The 16027-nt window shown below is 32.7% G+C and overlaps 1 protein-coding gene across 1 annotated transcript in view; it reads left to right on the top strand.

Annotated features, from left to right (window-relative positions):
* The first annotated feature begins 382 nt into the window (after window positions 1–382).
* LOC132730188 (sacsin-like) overlaps window positions 383–16027 on the top strand; it is a 32850-nt gene continuing 17205 nt past the window's right edge. Inside the window, exons 1-5 of the mRNA XM_060716048.1 lie at window positions 383–717; window positions 2532–2653; window positions 6427–6540; window positions 8536–8683; window positions 13998–15551. Coding sequence (XP_060572031.1) covers window positions 714–717; window positions 2532–2653; window positions 6427–6540; window positions 8536–8683; window positions 13998–15551 — 1942 coding nt within the window. The 5' untranslated portion in view covers window positions 383–713. The remainder of the gene's footprint in view (window positions 718–2531; window positions 2654–6426; window positions 6541–8535; window positions 8684–13997; window positions 15552–16027) is intronic.

Genomic DNA, 16027 nt, shown 5'->3' with positions numbered 1-16027 from the left:
CATTTTCATCAAACCGAGCTTATTATATATTTACAATACAAGTATTTAATCTATAGATACTAGAGCGAGTGGTTTTGTAAAGGTTTTATATATTACATTAAAAACATTATAAATAACTTTTATATATTGCATGTGATGTTTCTCCTAGTAACATTGATTTTTATATAAAGCAAATAAATAACCACATCAAACTCTTTTGAAATTGGAATTATAAAATCGATTACTTAATGATAAAGATAATTTCAATTTCACGAACTGAATGTAAACAGTGAAGACAGCATTGTGGCTATTATCTAATCGGCAGTGTAAATTTATTTTCTTAAAACAATCACGTGTTATGTACAATGCGTGTCTAATTTCTGAAAAATCATTTGCAGGTCATTTTCGGAAAACCAACCATTTGACATTGCCAATGATTCAGGTTAAACTGTTTTGCATTGTTCATGTTAGTTCAAATGTAACTAGACTCCTATTCCATTTTAACTTGTGAATAAGTTTTATATTACAAACGAGTTTATATTACAAATAAAGTAATATTTTAATCTACGCAGTATTAAGTGTAGTGTTATTACTGCGCAGTTTAAATGGTTCGTTGTGCAGTTTGTGGATAAATATTACCTTTTAATATTTAAATATTTTGTATTAACATTGTAAAAACCAGAGAGGGAGATACTTTGAGATTGCTAAATAAACAAAACAAGACAACTAACAGAATGGGTAAGTAGCAAATTTATTTTCATATTCGTGTCAGAGAACTTTTTATTGTTTCAGTTTTGTTGTTCAAAAAACATTGTTTATGTGCATGAAGTCAAAATATTTTGATATTCCTAATTAATTTTGGCCACCGCGGAGAGGGATATAAAATAAAAAACAGATTTCGTCTTTCTGTCTGACTGATTCATCAAGTGTTTTTTAAATAAGCACTTATAGCAACCATATTAAGAAAATGTATCATAATTTCTCTTGACGCACACGCACGCACGCACACACACACACACACACACACACACACACACACACAGGAATAATATTTCTTTGATGAATTTATTGTTGCATGTGCAGATGTAGCATTTATCAAGACTTTTTTTCTGAAAGATCTATATATGAAAGTTTAAAAAAATGAATAAATAAAATAGTTACTAGTTTGTGCTTACAATAAACCCAACAGCCTCACTTTGGCCGGGGACGCTGGCAAACTCTATTACAAATCAGCCCATTTCCTAGCAAGTTTTATTAGAGAAAATATCTCAGTTTTGGAAAACTGGCATCGCAAGAATGCTAAAGCTCTGTAAGCGTAGTATTATGAATTGTGCATTCAACTAACGGCTCATTAAGATAAAATACAATTTGACAATGAAATGTGAGGGCTACATTTGTCTTGTTGCGATACCGGAATGAACTTCTGAAAATGTGTCAGTTTGAATGTTTACACTATCAGTTCGGTTAGGAATTTATTTTTAAGATTGGAAAAAAACAAAATAACTGCCATTTGGAATAGATCTGTACATCTGACCCATATAGGTGCTAGACACAATAGATAAACGCTTATACTATATAATGCATAAAGAATATTCTTTATATATTTTGTTTGTTTGTTTGTTTGATTGGGTTTTACGTTACTTCAACACAGTCAAGGTTATATGGCGACGTTGCAGCTTTACTGGTGGAGAAAGACATCAGGTACCCTTCTATGCATTATCTCAAGTTTGAACGGGCATCTGAGTAGAACAACTACGTATCGTAAGCTAGCTGGATAATTACTATATAAAGTCCATGTCGGGATTCAAAACTACAACGGTGACGTGCAAGTGTTTTGAAACTCTTTTTATATAGTATATAGTTTTTATATACAGGTATAGTGCGGCTAGCGCCTGTTATCTTACCTGTGGTGACACTGGAAAAAAGAAATGCAATTTCTTGCTTTTCTTGTCAGAATCTCGCTTTATAAGGAGATTTTGCTCACACAAAAATCAGCTTCAATATCGGAACTCTCAGTAAAATTTGTTGGACTAATGTGCATTGTGCACCAATCTTTTGCAACCTTGGACCCAGCCCGAGATATAGCTAGGATGTTTTAAACTTAAGATTAATCAATCACTTGGTAGAGTGCCAACGTGCATTTTAATTGGGAATAGACGGATGGTATAACCCCCACTAAATGCCTCTGCTTTGTAAGTTAGATTTCTATCTGTATTACACTCTAAGCTTTTTCACATTTTTTTCCAGAAAAGTATTGAACTAGTAATATCATTTATTACTTTTTTTCTCTAAAAGTTTATTTCTTATTTTAACTGACATTATGCCCATCCGTGGCATAATGCCCATCCACGTTTAATCTGGCATTGAATAGGTAAAAAAAAAATAACTTGACATTTTGCCATACTTGTGTTCAATTTTATATTTGACTAAATATGTTATAGATATCGTTCATAATGTATTGGTAATGCTATTTTCTTTTAAAGTTGGTCAATCAAAAGACTGATGTCACTTATTTGGTTTAAGTAATAATGAAAATAATTGAATACTTTCAGAGCCATCAAGCGACGGAATGTTTGATCCAGGTATAAGCTTCTCCCCTATGAGACAACCGCCACTCATCAAACAGTTAAAAGGTATACTCTCAGAGTACCCGGATGGTGGTCAAATTCTGAAGGTAAATAAGTGTTGGGATTTTAATTGGAATGTACATGTGCCATTATAGAATTAACTTTGAATATATATGTTTCATCGATCTAATCTTGAAGATGCATGTGTGTATATGCTGTTGCTTTCCTTTTTGTCGGTTTTGCCATCTTTATGTTTGTTCAGAACTGCATTATTATTTTAAAATGCGTACGTGGCTGAGTGGATATCGTCGTTGACTTCGAACCACTTGCCTCTCACCGCTGTGGCTTTGAACCCCGATAGGGGTTTCGGGTACATGTGAGGGAGTTTACAACTAGCTGAGTGGTTCTATTCAAGTGCCTGTTCGTGTCTGAAATAATGCACGAAAGGGTACCGGAGATTTTCCTTCACCAGTAAAGTAAAGCCAAAAAGACACCATATGACCTATGATGTGTTAGTGCGACGTTTAACAAACCAGACCGTAAGATTTAAAGTGATTTAAAGCTATTGATATAAGTGTCTGCTCAATAATTATGTATAACCCACAAACTTTAAATATTTATATGATGATAACAGGTATTTGATAACAAAACTGTGTTTAAAAGTTTAGAATAAAGGTCAAAAGTCACGGTTATATTGATTTTTAATTTGAAAGAATATATAAGTTCAATATTCTAAGGATCATTTACTGTACATTATTTCAGTCTGATCAAATTCATTTTAAAGCTCACATATCATTTCATGAATTCTCAAGTCTGTAGGTCATAGGCCAGTGCCACTGTAGACTTAAATTTGAAATCTGATCCAATCAATTAATTTTCATTTGGCATTTTATTTGAGTTTAAAGAGCTTTCACGTTAGAAAAGATTGTAATGGTTATTTGGTAGGTATTTATCTTCTGATAGTATATAAGATCGTTCGAACTTTAACTTACTTTGCGCGACAAACATTTAATGTCTTATTCAGCAAGTATCTCAAACTTCGCTTTACTATATTGTATGTACGTACAATTTTAAAGAATGGGACATTTAAACAGAATCATATAAATCGGTCTTTGTTACGGTGAAGAAATATTAAATTTACAAATTGAGAAGTGTAATTGATATTTTATCTAGTATATATTATCATTCCCTTGAAACCTTTGATGTAATTTCTTTGGCACTACAGGACATATATTTTAAAATAGCAACATTCGTATGTCTCTTAGCAGTATGTCAATAAATAAACCGGTTATGTTTACAAAAGGTTGTCGCAAAGTCTAGGGTATTTATCATAGTAAGGATTAGTGTACCCTTACGTTATCTCAACAACACCTCAATATTAACTTCCTGAATAAACTTCCTTTATCTTTCTAGTGATTTTTATTGTCGAGCCCGCTTTTTTATTGTCGATACACTTTACCACATTTTGTAGGAACAGATCACGGCTAGTTTTAAATACATGTATGCCTAAATGGAACACTAGATGAAAACAAAAAAGAAAAGAAAAAAGAATGCCTCCTCTGGGCTTTGAACTCACACCTTACCGAGACTCTGTGTTCTCGTTGAAAATGAACACTCTTAAAGCTACCAGAAAGGAAGATTGCATTTAATTTAAACATTTAATATCTTAAATTTCTTTTTATAAGATAGTTGCTTATTCTTAACACAAACCTCTTAGCTTTACCGTTGTTTTGTCAGATATTGTCCTGGCTATAGCAGCAGCAGTACCAGACGCTGCAACTAGTACTACAACAACAAAATAAAAATATTATTTTCATCTGTTTTAGCTGCTAATTTTCTTTTCTTAAGTAAAACTATCAACTTTTATATCAATTCTGACCCAAAAATACATGTACAGTATTAAACTCTCGCACAGACACATGCCTGCACATAATACTCGAAAGAGGGTGTTAGATAGATAGATAGATAGATAGATTAGATTAGATTAGATTAGATTAGATTAGATTAGATAGATAGATAGATAGATAGATAGATAGATAGATAGATAGATAGATAGATAGATAGATAGATAGATAGATAGATAGATAGATAGATAGATAGATAGATAGATAGATAGATAGATAGATAGATAGATAGATAGATAGATAGATAGATAGATAGATAGATAGATAGATAGATAGATAGATAGATAGATAGATAGATAGATAGATAGATAGATAGATAGATAGATAGATAGATAGATAGATAGATAGATAGATAGATAGATAGATAGATAGATAGATAGATAATAGATAGATAGATAGATAGATAGATAGATAGATAGATAGATAGATAGATAGATAGATAGATAGATAGATAGATAGATAGATAGATAGATAGATAGATAGATAGATAGATAGATAGATAGATAGATAGATAGATAGATAGATAGATAGATAGATAGATAGATAGATAGATAGATAGATAGATAGATAGATAGATAGATAGATAGATAGATAGATAGATAGATAGATAGATAGATAGATAGATAGATAGATAGATAGATAGATAGATAGATAGATAGATAGATAGATAGATAGATAGATAGATAGATAGATAGATAGATAGATAGATAGATAGATAGATAGATAGATAGATAGATAGATAGATAGATAGATAGATAGATAGATAGATAGATAGATAGATAGATAGATAGATAGATAGATAGATAGATAGATAGATAGATAGATAGATAGATAGATAGATAGATAGATAGATAGATAGATAGATAGATAGATAGATAGATAGATAGATAGATAGATAGATAGATAGATAGATAGATAGATAGATAGATAGATAGATAGATAGACTAACTCTGATTTGCTTTTTTTAGATAATTATGCCCCTTTTTCGACTTAGAAATTCTTGGTTAAGTTTTTGCGTGTAAGCTGGTATCTCCATAAGTACTGAAGGGAATGGATTGAAACTTCACACACTTGCTCTCTGTGATTATCGAAGATGATTTGCATAAGTCCCATAACTCTGATTTTCTTTTTATGCATAATTATGCCCCTTTCTCTACTTAGAAATTCTATGTAAATATTTGCTTGTAAGCTGGCATCTCCATAACTACTGAAGGGTTTGTACCTTTTCGGACAATTTTATGTATTCATACAGGTAAGCATTATTTTACTCAATGAAACACCCTTGTGACAACTTTTCGAAAAGTCGAGCGTTACTGTCCTCCGACAGTTCTTGTTTTTCTATTGGGTCACTTTACAACATTACACCGGCGCATTTCTCTTTCGATTGATTTTGCGTCATCATTATATAGTGATGAAAAAAATGTTTGTTATCACATTATCGCACCAAATGTTGGTGTTCTCGACGTTTGTTTGAGAACCGTTAAAATTCAGTCAGTGATTCATGCATGCGCATATTTCCCCCCTGTTTGATACCGACCATAAAAAATCTGTTAACGATATTGTTTAGGTTTATATGTAGAGAAAATAGTAGTTGCTTATGTAATTAAGCAGAAGGTAGTTAAGCCTGAAAATAGTCATTGCTCATGTGATAAAGGCGAAAGGCAGTTAGGCTTGAAAAATAATAGTTGTTCCTGTGATAAGACGGAAGGCAGTTTGGCTTGAAAAATAATAATTTTTCATGTGATAAGGCGGAAGGCAGTTAGGGTTTAAAAATAGTCATTGCTCATGTGATAAGGCGGAAGGCAGTTAGGCTTAAAAATAGTCATTGCTCATACGATAAGGCGGAAGGCAGTTAGGCTTGGAAAAAAGTTATTGCTTATGTGATAAAACGGAAGGTATTTTTACAGTATTATCAAGCACAAAAAGTTTTGTAATTGTGTGATTATGATAAATGGGTTATCACTTTCCTTTTAAAGGAACTCATACAGAATGCCGAGGATGCTGAGGCAACTGAGATCAATATACTCTATGATGCCAGACAAATTAATCATACGAGTGCTACAAATGAAAACTATAACAGATTTTTCAGGGTAAGCTGTGTTTTTATGTTTTGCTGTTGTCTTGAAATATTAACATGCTCATTTTGCACTCATTATCTGGTAAATAAATGTGGTATTTTGAGCAAAGTCACGAAAGCGGCTAAAATGTCCTTACATCTGTTTTACACAGGCAAATAACAAGTCGAAATATCTTCGTGGTGAAGTGCAGCGTTTACACGCAAAATGTATGTGGATCGAGCCTGTTTAGTCCGTTTTGTTTTGTTTTATACTACATACAGGCATTTGAATACCTTAGCTAGCATACACTTACAAGACAATGAAAAGTTATAGGTGTAACAGCAAGAATATCCAAGTATCTTCGTTCAGCCACTGGTTTAGTATGCCAATTGGGCATATTAATGTTTTCTGAAAACATCTGTTTCGTATCGTTTCGAGATAATTTGGCAAACTCAGAAAACTGTTTTAGTAATATCTAAATAGTTAAATTCAACAGGGCATATTTGCTAATATGGAATCAGCCTTGTGTAAAATTAAACACACCAACAGTTAATCTTAAAATAATTTAAATATTTGTTATATGACTGACTGGGGTTAAGGTTTGCCACGCTCAAGGGGTCATGGCTTGTTCTTATGTAGTAAGTACTTCAAAAATGTTATTTTTGAAAATTGCGATATTCAAAATGAAAAATTTGTCTTGTACACATTAAACAAATAGAGAATATTGAATGAGTGTAGGTTTGGTACTAAATTTATTTTACAAGTTAAATAAAATCATATTATGCGAGCCTCTTTCATAGGAACTATTCTCCCTTCACGACTTTCATTTCAATCATTGACTTTCCATTGCAACAAGGGACTTCCGTAGAAACCAGTGACTTCAATAGCAACTATTTACCCTTCCTACAAAACGTTGATTTTCGTAGCAACCGTTGAATTTTCAAAGCAGCCAATCACTACCTTAACAACCATTGATTTTCATAGCAATTAGAGACTTCCCATGGCCTCAACTGTCGACTCTCGTAAATTTTTACATTCCATAGAAACTAGTGACTTTTTTTAGCAATCATTGAGTTTCAATAGGCACAAGTGACATCAAGAGCAACATTTGACGATGTTTAGTCACAGTTGATCTCGATAGCAACTATTGGCTTTCCATCAAGAAATGAAACCATAACACCCATTGTCTTAACATAGCAAACAGTGAATTCCTTAAGCAACCATTGACTTTCATAGCAATTATTGACTTTTCATTTATAACCAATTAATTAACCATTGACTATTGCTTTGCAACAACCTATGACTTTCAATTACAATCAGTGTCTTCCATAGCAACCATTGCTTTTCAATAGGATTGTGTGACTTTAGTGGCAAGCAATTTGTGAGTTACAAATCAATCATTTACTGTCTTTTTAGCACAAAGTGACCTCCATAGCAATCATTGACGTTATATAGCAACCACTGACTTCCCACAGCGTTCATTTACTTTCCAAAGTAGGCAATAACTTCCTTAGCGATTATAAATTTCCATAGCAGCTAGTGACTTTCACAGCAACAACCAATGACTTCCATATCATTTATTTATTTTAAAAAGCAACTTTCTTAAGTTATCAGTGACTACCAAGACAGCCATAGACTAAATATAGCAACCAGTTGCATGCATACCAATCATTGGGCTTCCTTATACTCCCAGCTCCTTAGTAGTCTTTGACTCTCCATAGCAACCAGTGAATAAGTCATCGGTCTTTCTTAGCAACCAATGACTTTCACGGCATTTATTGATTTTTCTTACTAGCCAATGATTTCAAATAATATTATAGAGCCAGTTCTAGGTTTGAATCGAAATTGTCACTCTTGCTTGATGGTATGAAACATGAAAACCCGTTTTACTGAAACTTTTGCCATTTGTTGCTGTCTTGGTTTGTTTATGTCGGTGTATATATTAAACATTTAGTAGCTTATGTTTTTGTTTTTTTAGATATGATTTTACTAACACATAATTATCTAGCTGATTCATTTGAAACACAGGGTCCAGCTCTTTGTGTCGCAAATAATGCGATATTCACAGAGAAAGATTGGGATGGTATTCGTATGATATATAGCAGTGTGAAGGAAGATGATCCTCTGAAAGTTGGCAGATTTGGTCTAGGCTTCAAGTCCGTGTTCCATATCACAGGTATTTATTTAAAGATCAACATAAACATTAACAATTAACATCCTCGCTGATATGATTATAATGTATTACATATTCAATATCATTTCTGATTTTGAACCCATTCGAGGCAGACATAGCGTCAGGGCGGTGTTCGTTATTCGGCCAGTTGCATTAGACCAATAGATAAGTTATATAATTCATGCTCTTTAAGTCAAAATGTTCCTGTCCTGGTATTACTTAGTTTGCATAAATTTGTATAAATGTTAAAAAAACTTCTTTACTGAAACTTCAATGACAAGAGCTATGATATTTGGCATGTAACATCATTCTGAATTACCTACAAAGGTTAGATATATAAATCATACCTATTGGATCACAATTCGTCCGGCCCTAAGGTTCACTCAATTTATATTGACTAATTTAAGAAAATCTTTTTTTCTCCGAAACAACAATGCCCAAATGCCGCAAACTTTTACAGAATATTCATACCAGTCATTCCATTCGGGCCCAAACTGGCCCCGCTTATAGAGTCAGTGTGAACAAATAAATTTCTATTGTAAATATATATTTAACCACTTCTTCTTAGAAACGACCAGAGCTTAGTTGGCATAAACTTGTCTTTTTTTACATACCTAGATCTTATACATTAAGCAAGTAACATCACCTTGTGAGCCTTTAAGATGTCAATAAATATAAATCATGAAACTGAATTCAAAATTTGCCCCAACCCTGTCGTCACATATTTTGTAAAGACTTACATAGAAAAAGAACAGTTTAGTCTTTTTTGTTAAGCTATTATACCTTGAGACTTTTTTGTCTCTAGCATTGGTTATGGTAGTTTACAAAAGTTGGTCTTTTTCACGAATTTAACCGACTTTGAAACGATTGAAATTGAAAATCAATTTGTTTTGAACGAAACTTTTCAACGAAGCATTTGAAATTCCATTCGTTTCTTTTTTGTGAAAATCATTTCGTTTAAACGATCAAACGATGCTTTTATTGAGCAGGTGATCTATCAAAGGCTTTTATGGAACATGTGCATAATAGTCGTATACTAAGTATACGTTTTTATATTCGAACATATATAAATAAATATTGCTTACACAAGATCAGGTATTTTTCGAATATTTAAATGTGTGACAGGTCAGAAGCAAGATCATCAGGCATGGTTTGCATTTGTACATAAAATGTCATTCTCTTGACATTTACTATATATCTATCGAACCAGAATAGATTTTTATTATGCCCCCGAAGGGTGGCATATTAAAATCGAACCGTCCGTCTGTCAGTCAGTCCGTCAGTCCGTCCCGCTTTATACATATAGACAGTGGTGGTCGTGTCCGCTCTGAAACTTCAGTATGCATGAAAGGATTTTAATTTTTCTTTCATATATGAATAAACCATAGATGTATGGTGTGTCGCGAACAAGACTCGGGTTTCTACGACTAAGGTCAAGGTCACTGTGGGGGTTCAAACTTTGTCATTTTTTATGTTATATAAATATAGAAGGTGGTGGTCGTGTCCGCTCTGAAACTTCAGTATGCATGGAAGGATTGTAATTTTTTTCACATATGAAATAACCATAGATGTATGGTGTGTCGCGAACAAGACTCGGGTTTCTACCACTAAGGTCAAGGTCACTGTGGGGGTTCAAACTTTGTCATTTTTTATGTTATATAAATATAGAAGGTGGTGGTCGTGTCCGCTCTGAAACTTCAGTATGCATGAAAGGATTTTAATTTTTCTTTCATATATGAAATAACCATAGATGTATGGTGTGTCGCGAACAAGACTCTAGTTTCTACAAGTAAGGTCTAGGTCATTGTGAGGGTTCAAACTTTGTCATTTTTTAGGTTATAAAAATATAGAAGGAGGTGGTAATGTCCGCTCTGAAACTTCAGTATGCATAACAAGGTAATTTTTCTTTCACATATGAAATAACTATAGATGTATGGTGTGTCGTGAACAAGATTCAGGTTTCTACCGCTAAGGTCAAGGATGCTGTGGAGGTTAAAGTTTGTCATTTTTATGTTATATAAATATAGATGGTGGTGGTTGTGTCCGTTCTGAAACTTAAGTATGCATTAAAGGATTTTAATTTTTTTTCACATATAAAATAACAATAGATATATGGTGTGTCACGATCAAGACTCGGGTTTCTACCACTTAGGTCAAGGTCACTGTGGAGGTTCAAACTTTGTCATTTTTTATGTTATATAAATATAGATGGTGGTGGTCGTGTCTGCTCTGAAACTTCAGTATGCATGAAAGGATTTTAATTTTCTTTCACATTTTAAATAACCATAGATGTATGGTGTGTCAGTCACGAACAAGACTCTGGTTTCTATGACTTAGGTCAAGGTCACTGTGGGGGTTCAAACTTTGTCATTTTTTATGTTAATATACATATAGGCAGAGATGGTCTTGTCTGCTCTGAAACTTATATGCATGAAATGATTTTATTTTTTTATTTCACATATGAAATTATCATAAATTTATGATGTGTTGCACTTAAGACCGGTGTTCCTACGCTTTAGTTCACTCAGACTTTGATATAAACTCAAAGGGTCGCAAGCGTATCAAGTCTTTATTGTTAATTAATATAGTAATGCCCCCTTTTAACTAAAATGTATGCTAAAATTTACTTTTAACTTAAAATCTTAGAAACTATGCCATAAAATATTCACTTGGAACTAAATATAAACACAATCAAGTAAGCTCAGCAGGCACAATTTTTCCTCTTTTAATTGAAAAGTTTAACTTTCCTTAGCACAACGTGCTCACGGTAAGCTATTGTGATACCCTTGTGTCATTAGCCTGTTGTCTGTCGTCCGTCGCTACATTTTTTGTTAAAGAATATCTCCTCCCCAACCCCTACACCAATATGGATTAAAGTGTGAAAGAGAAACATAATTTTATCTTTAAAAAATTGAAGGTTTTTGTATTATTTTTCTTTACAATTTGAAAGGGGAAGCACGATACTGAACTTTTATTTTGTAAAAATATCAGATTTTCCTTAGTTTGGTTAAACAGAAAATAAAGGTTGTATACTTAAAATTTCTTAACTAGTATGCTTAACTTATTACAATGTGCTCAACAATCTCAAATTTTATAACCCTTAAACAAACATCCCTTTTGCTAAACAAATTTGAATTTAATTTAGAGTTGTGATTATAAAAACATTGCGCAGATCCTTTTAGTGGAAATAAAGAACATTGCTACTAGTATGCTGAAACATAATAACATTTAAATCACGACACCATTTCAACAGTTTACCTGTTTTGGAAATGGCTATTCGCCCATCAATACCAATAATAATGATATCTTGTTTATGTGTACCGTATACTCGGGTGAGCGAATAAGGGTCACTATGTTCCTCGTGTTACGTGGTTTCGTCCATTTCTATAACTTTCTTATTTTTAGCTCTAATAGTTTTGAAGAAAATAGTTCGAGCTATTGCTACAACAATGGTGTCCCCGTTGCCAATCTGTTGCTTTTGTCCTGCTAATTTGTCATAAATAATTTTGATTGACATATATTTTAGTCAAACTTGGACAAAATGAGATTTATGACAATTTAAGCAAGTTGAATCTTTAAAGTATGACCTTGATCTGTAAATGACCTTTTAATTATATTTTGCACGAGAAAATTATGTTTTCTTCTTCCTCCGAAGTAAATCAATTAGAAATAAGGAAAAGTTCTTGACTATTTTAGTGCTTTTACGTTTAAGACGACACAACTGATATTATTATTTATGGTGGTATATAACTTTAGGCATATTAATACTCAATAGTTGTGTAAATAATATAGAAAAGAGATATTTAATCTGGTTAAAAAGATACATGTATGTTTTCTGTTAAAATGTATTAAAACCTGCCAATAGGTGCAATACTTAAGTTAAGTATAAAATTGTTATCTCTTTATTTGTAAAAGCTTTTGTCTGTTTTTATCACACCGAGACAGTACGGGCCGTTGGCGACTTCAAAACTTTTTCTTTTGTCTGAAGATGAAAAGAACTATATGTATATATATATTGTAGTAAAAAATTCTGGAAACAAAGTGATCCCTTGGAAGCATTAATCACAAAAAAATAACATAAGAATTGCAGACTCGGTTTGATTGAGTCTGTACAACGCACATTTATCGGTTATAGAACTAATAACTGAAAATTATTTTAGATAACCACTTAATATGAAATACATTTATCTGAGAAGTTTTTGTTGTTTTTATCGTATCGCAGGGTTGTTAAGGGATATATAATTAGTTCTATTAAACTGTTTATCTGGAAATATGCCTCCATGTTTATCTGTACCAGGCTGTGTTTGTGTCGCATTGAAAAAGGCGACATATTGGGCTACTTTTGTCGGCGGTGTCGGCGTCGGTCGGTGATGGCGTCCCCTTAGGTTTGTCCTGAACATAACTTAGTAATCGTTATTCTGTACTTCTTATCATTTTAGTTATTGCCCTTTCTTAATTTTTATTCTTTATTTTTGTCCAGGCCATTATTCCTAAAGTATAAAAGCTACGGACTTGAAACTTCATAGGATGATAGATCTCAATGAGAAAAAGTGCATTGCATAAAAACCAGTACTCAGTACATTTTGATTTTTTTAGTTATTGTCTTTTGTTAATTTTCATACTTAATAGCTACTTGCACAATGAGTTATTGTCCTTTGATAATTTTCATACAGTCTTTATTTTTTGTCTGGGACATTTCTCCTAAACTATAAAAGCTATGGACTTGAAACTTCATAGGGTTATGGGTCTCATTGAGAGGTGCAGTGTACAAGAACTTGTACTCTACACTTCATAATTTTTGAGTAATTGCCCTTTGTTAATTTCCATACATAATAGGTGTGTCCAGAACATAACTTGGTCACTATAAGTTGATTGACTGCAACCTCTCTTCATTGGCCTGAAATGCAGTGCACAGAGTTTTCCAATTAATCTGTCAGTGAAAAACGTTTCCATTAGTTTTTTTATTTTTGATTATATAACTGTGTTATTAATCCTGATGTAATATTGTTACAATCGATTCAAAAAAGTTAAAGGTACTTATATATGGCAAGAGCAGTGTATATAAATAAGGTTTATTAAAGAAGAAAATGCTCAACTGACAGCTGTACTGTTGACAAGACGACATATCCGTATCGCGGAGTTCTGATTTTTTTTAGAGACTTTTGTACGTGTGTTATACTGTTATGGTCTCCCCTTTCTACTTATAAAAGTCAGATTCTAACAAAAGTTTGGGTATAAATTGCATTCAGCGATAATTCTTAATATAAAAAGTCACGTAGCGTCAACACACACCACATTCCGATTGAATAATTTTCAGATTATCCCTGTGTTATTAGCGGCAGCAAAATTTTAATGATAGATCCACAGCAACCTTCAAACCAAATAAACGCAATGGTTAATTTATCCCGAATTGGAACCCTTGAAAAGCATGGTCTGAATGCTGAGGCATTTTGGGAAGCATTTGACGGAGCGTTTGGAATCAAACCAGGAATAGTTGCCAATGGTTATTATGAAGGTACATTGTTTTGGTTCCCACTCCGCCAGTACTGTTCAGAGGTGTCAGAAACATTATATGATGAGGAAAAAGTTATGGACCTGTTCGAAGGATTACAGCTAGAGGCGTCTTCTATCTTACTCTTCCTGAGGAATTTAGAAAGTATAAATATATATACACGTAGAAACGAAAATCCTATTTCAGAAATTGTTAAAATAGAACTACATGATACAAATGGAAGCGTCCGTAAAAACAGATTTGAATTTAAAGAAAAAGTAAAAAAACTAAATTCAGCTTATCAAGAGAAAGATATATGGAATGATGTACAGATATCAATAAATATATTAAAGAATGGAAAGTCTAACATATCTAAATGGATGGTTGTGAACTATTATGTTGGTAGCAGTTCCAACTTGAATTTTCAAAAACTAATACACGATGAGAATTTCTGTTACAGTCCATATGTAGGAGTTGCGGCTCCACTTGAATCTAAGAAGCGTACTTTTGAAGGGCATGTGTTTGCCTTTCTACCATTGCCGAAAGAGGGATCACGTCTTACCGGACTACCAGTGCATGTAAATGGATTCTTTGCCCTCAGTCAGAATCGACACCACTTAAAGCTAGAAACCGAGGAGCAAAGAGATAAAAGAATTGATGACAAGTCAATTTTATGGAACAAATATCTTATTTGTGAAGCCATTCCTCTTGCTTATCAGATCCTTGTAAACTCATTGATACAAAGGTCGATTGGTTGTGAAAATGTATCTGATTCAATTCACCATGTGTATGCATGTCTGCCTGATTCATCAAAAACACATAAAACATGGGCTAAACTTGAATATACATTGTTTAGGAATATTAAAACACAACCGTTTTTGTACAGTGGCAATGTTAACACTTGGATACGACTGAATGATGCATGTTTTGCAACTTTAAGGAACCTACCTTTTGAACACCAACACGTCAAAGATGCCATCAAGCACTGTCTCACTTCTGTAGGAAAGAAATACGTAGACATTCCAAAAGGGCTTTTTGAAACTTTACGAATTTATTATCCTCAGGTTCAGGATCTTACTCCAGAAGTGCTCACAACATACCTTCATAAGAACAATGGTTACAGAAAAATAACATGTGAAAACAAAATGGATATTTTAGAATATATCTTATCGGAGAGCCAATATGAGTTGGTACATGGACTGGAGCTTCTTCCACTGTCTTCTGGAGAATGGACAAATTTCAACAAGAGCGAGGCGACAGTATACATTTGCTCTAAAGATATTTTAAGGATACTTCCTGGCTTTCAGCACATTCTTTTGAAGAACAAGTCATCTCTTAGAAGCACATTAGTATGTCAGATAGAAGGCTTGTGTTGTTCTGGTGAGTTTAATTTAATTATACATTTAAATAATAAATATATATACTTGATATAATATTTGTACCAAACAAAAGTGTGCAATATGTCAAATATGTCTTAAAATTCACAACTATATGTTTCATTGCGCTCAAATGATCACCTTTTTAAATAACATATTATTAATTTTAATATGGTCGAAATAGACCATAATTTGAATCTATATTTTAACCAGTCAATTTTAGAAAAAATGTTTTTTTATAAATTTTAAAATATATACAATGAAATTATCTTAAACTTGGTTGTGTGTTTATTAGAATTATGATATAAGCTCATAAACCAAAATTAAAGTTTACGGTTAATAAGTTACGAGCATTTTGGTAAATAACTACGATATATAACTAAAGCATTTTCATCGAAAACATGAAAAGATCTTCAAAATCCTTTGTCAAAACCATCTCTGTTGCTTCGATATAAAACATATTAATATGCATCATTAGAA

The sequence above is a fragment of the Ruditapes philippinarum genome, unplaced genomic scaffold (genome assembly GCF_026571515.1).
Source record: "Ruditapes philippinarum isolate M1 unplaced genomic scaffold, ASM2657151v2 ctg1513_1_1_1_1, whole genome shotgun sequence".
NCBI classification, from domain to species: domain Eukaryota; kingdom Metazoa; phylum Mollusca; class Bivalvia; order Venerida; family Veneridae; genus Ruditapes; species Ruditapes philippinarum.
This window is presented reverse-complemented; position numbering and strand designations above follow the sequence as displayed.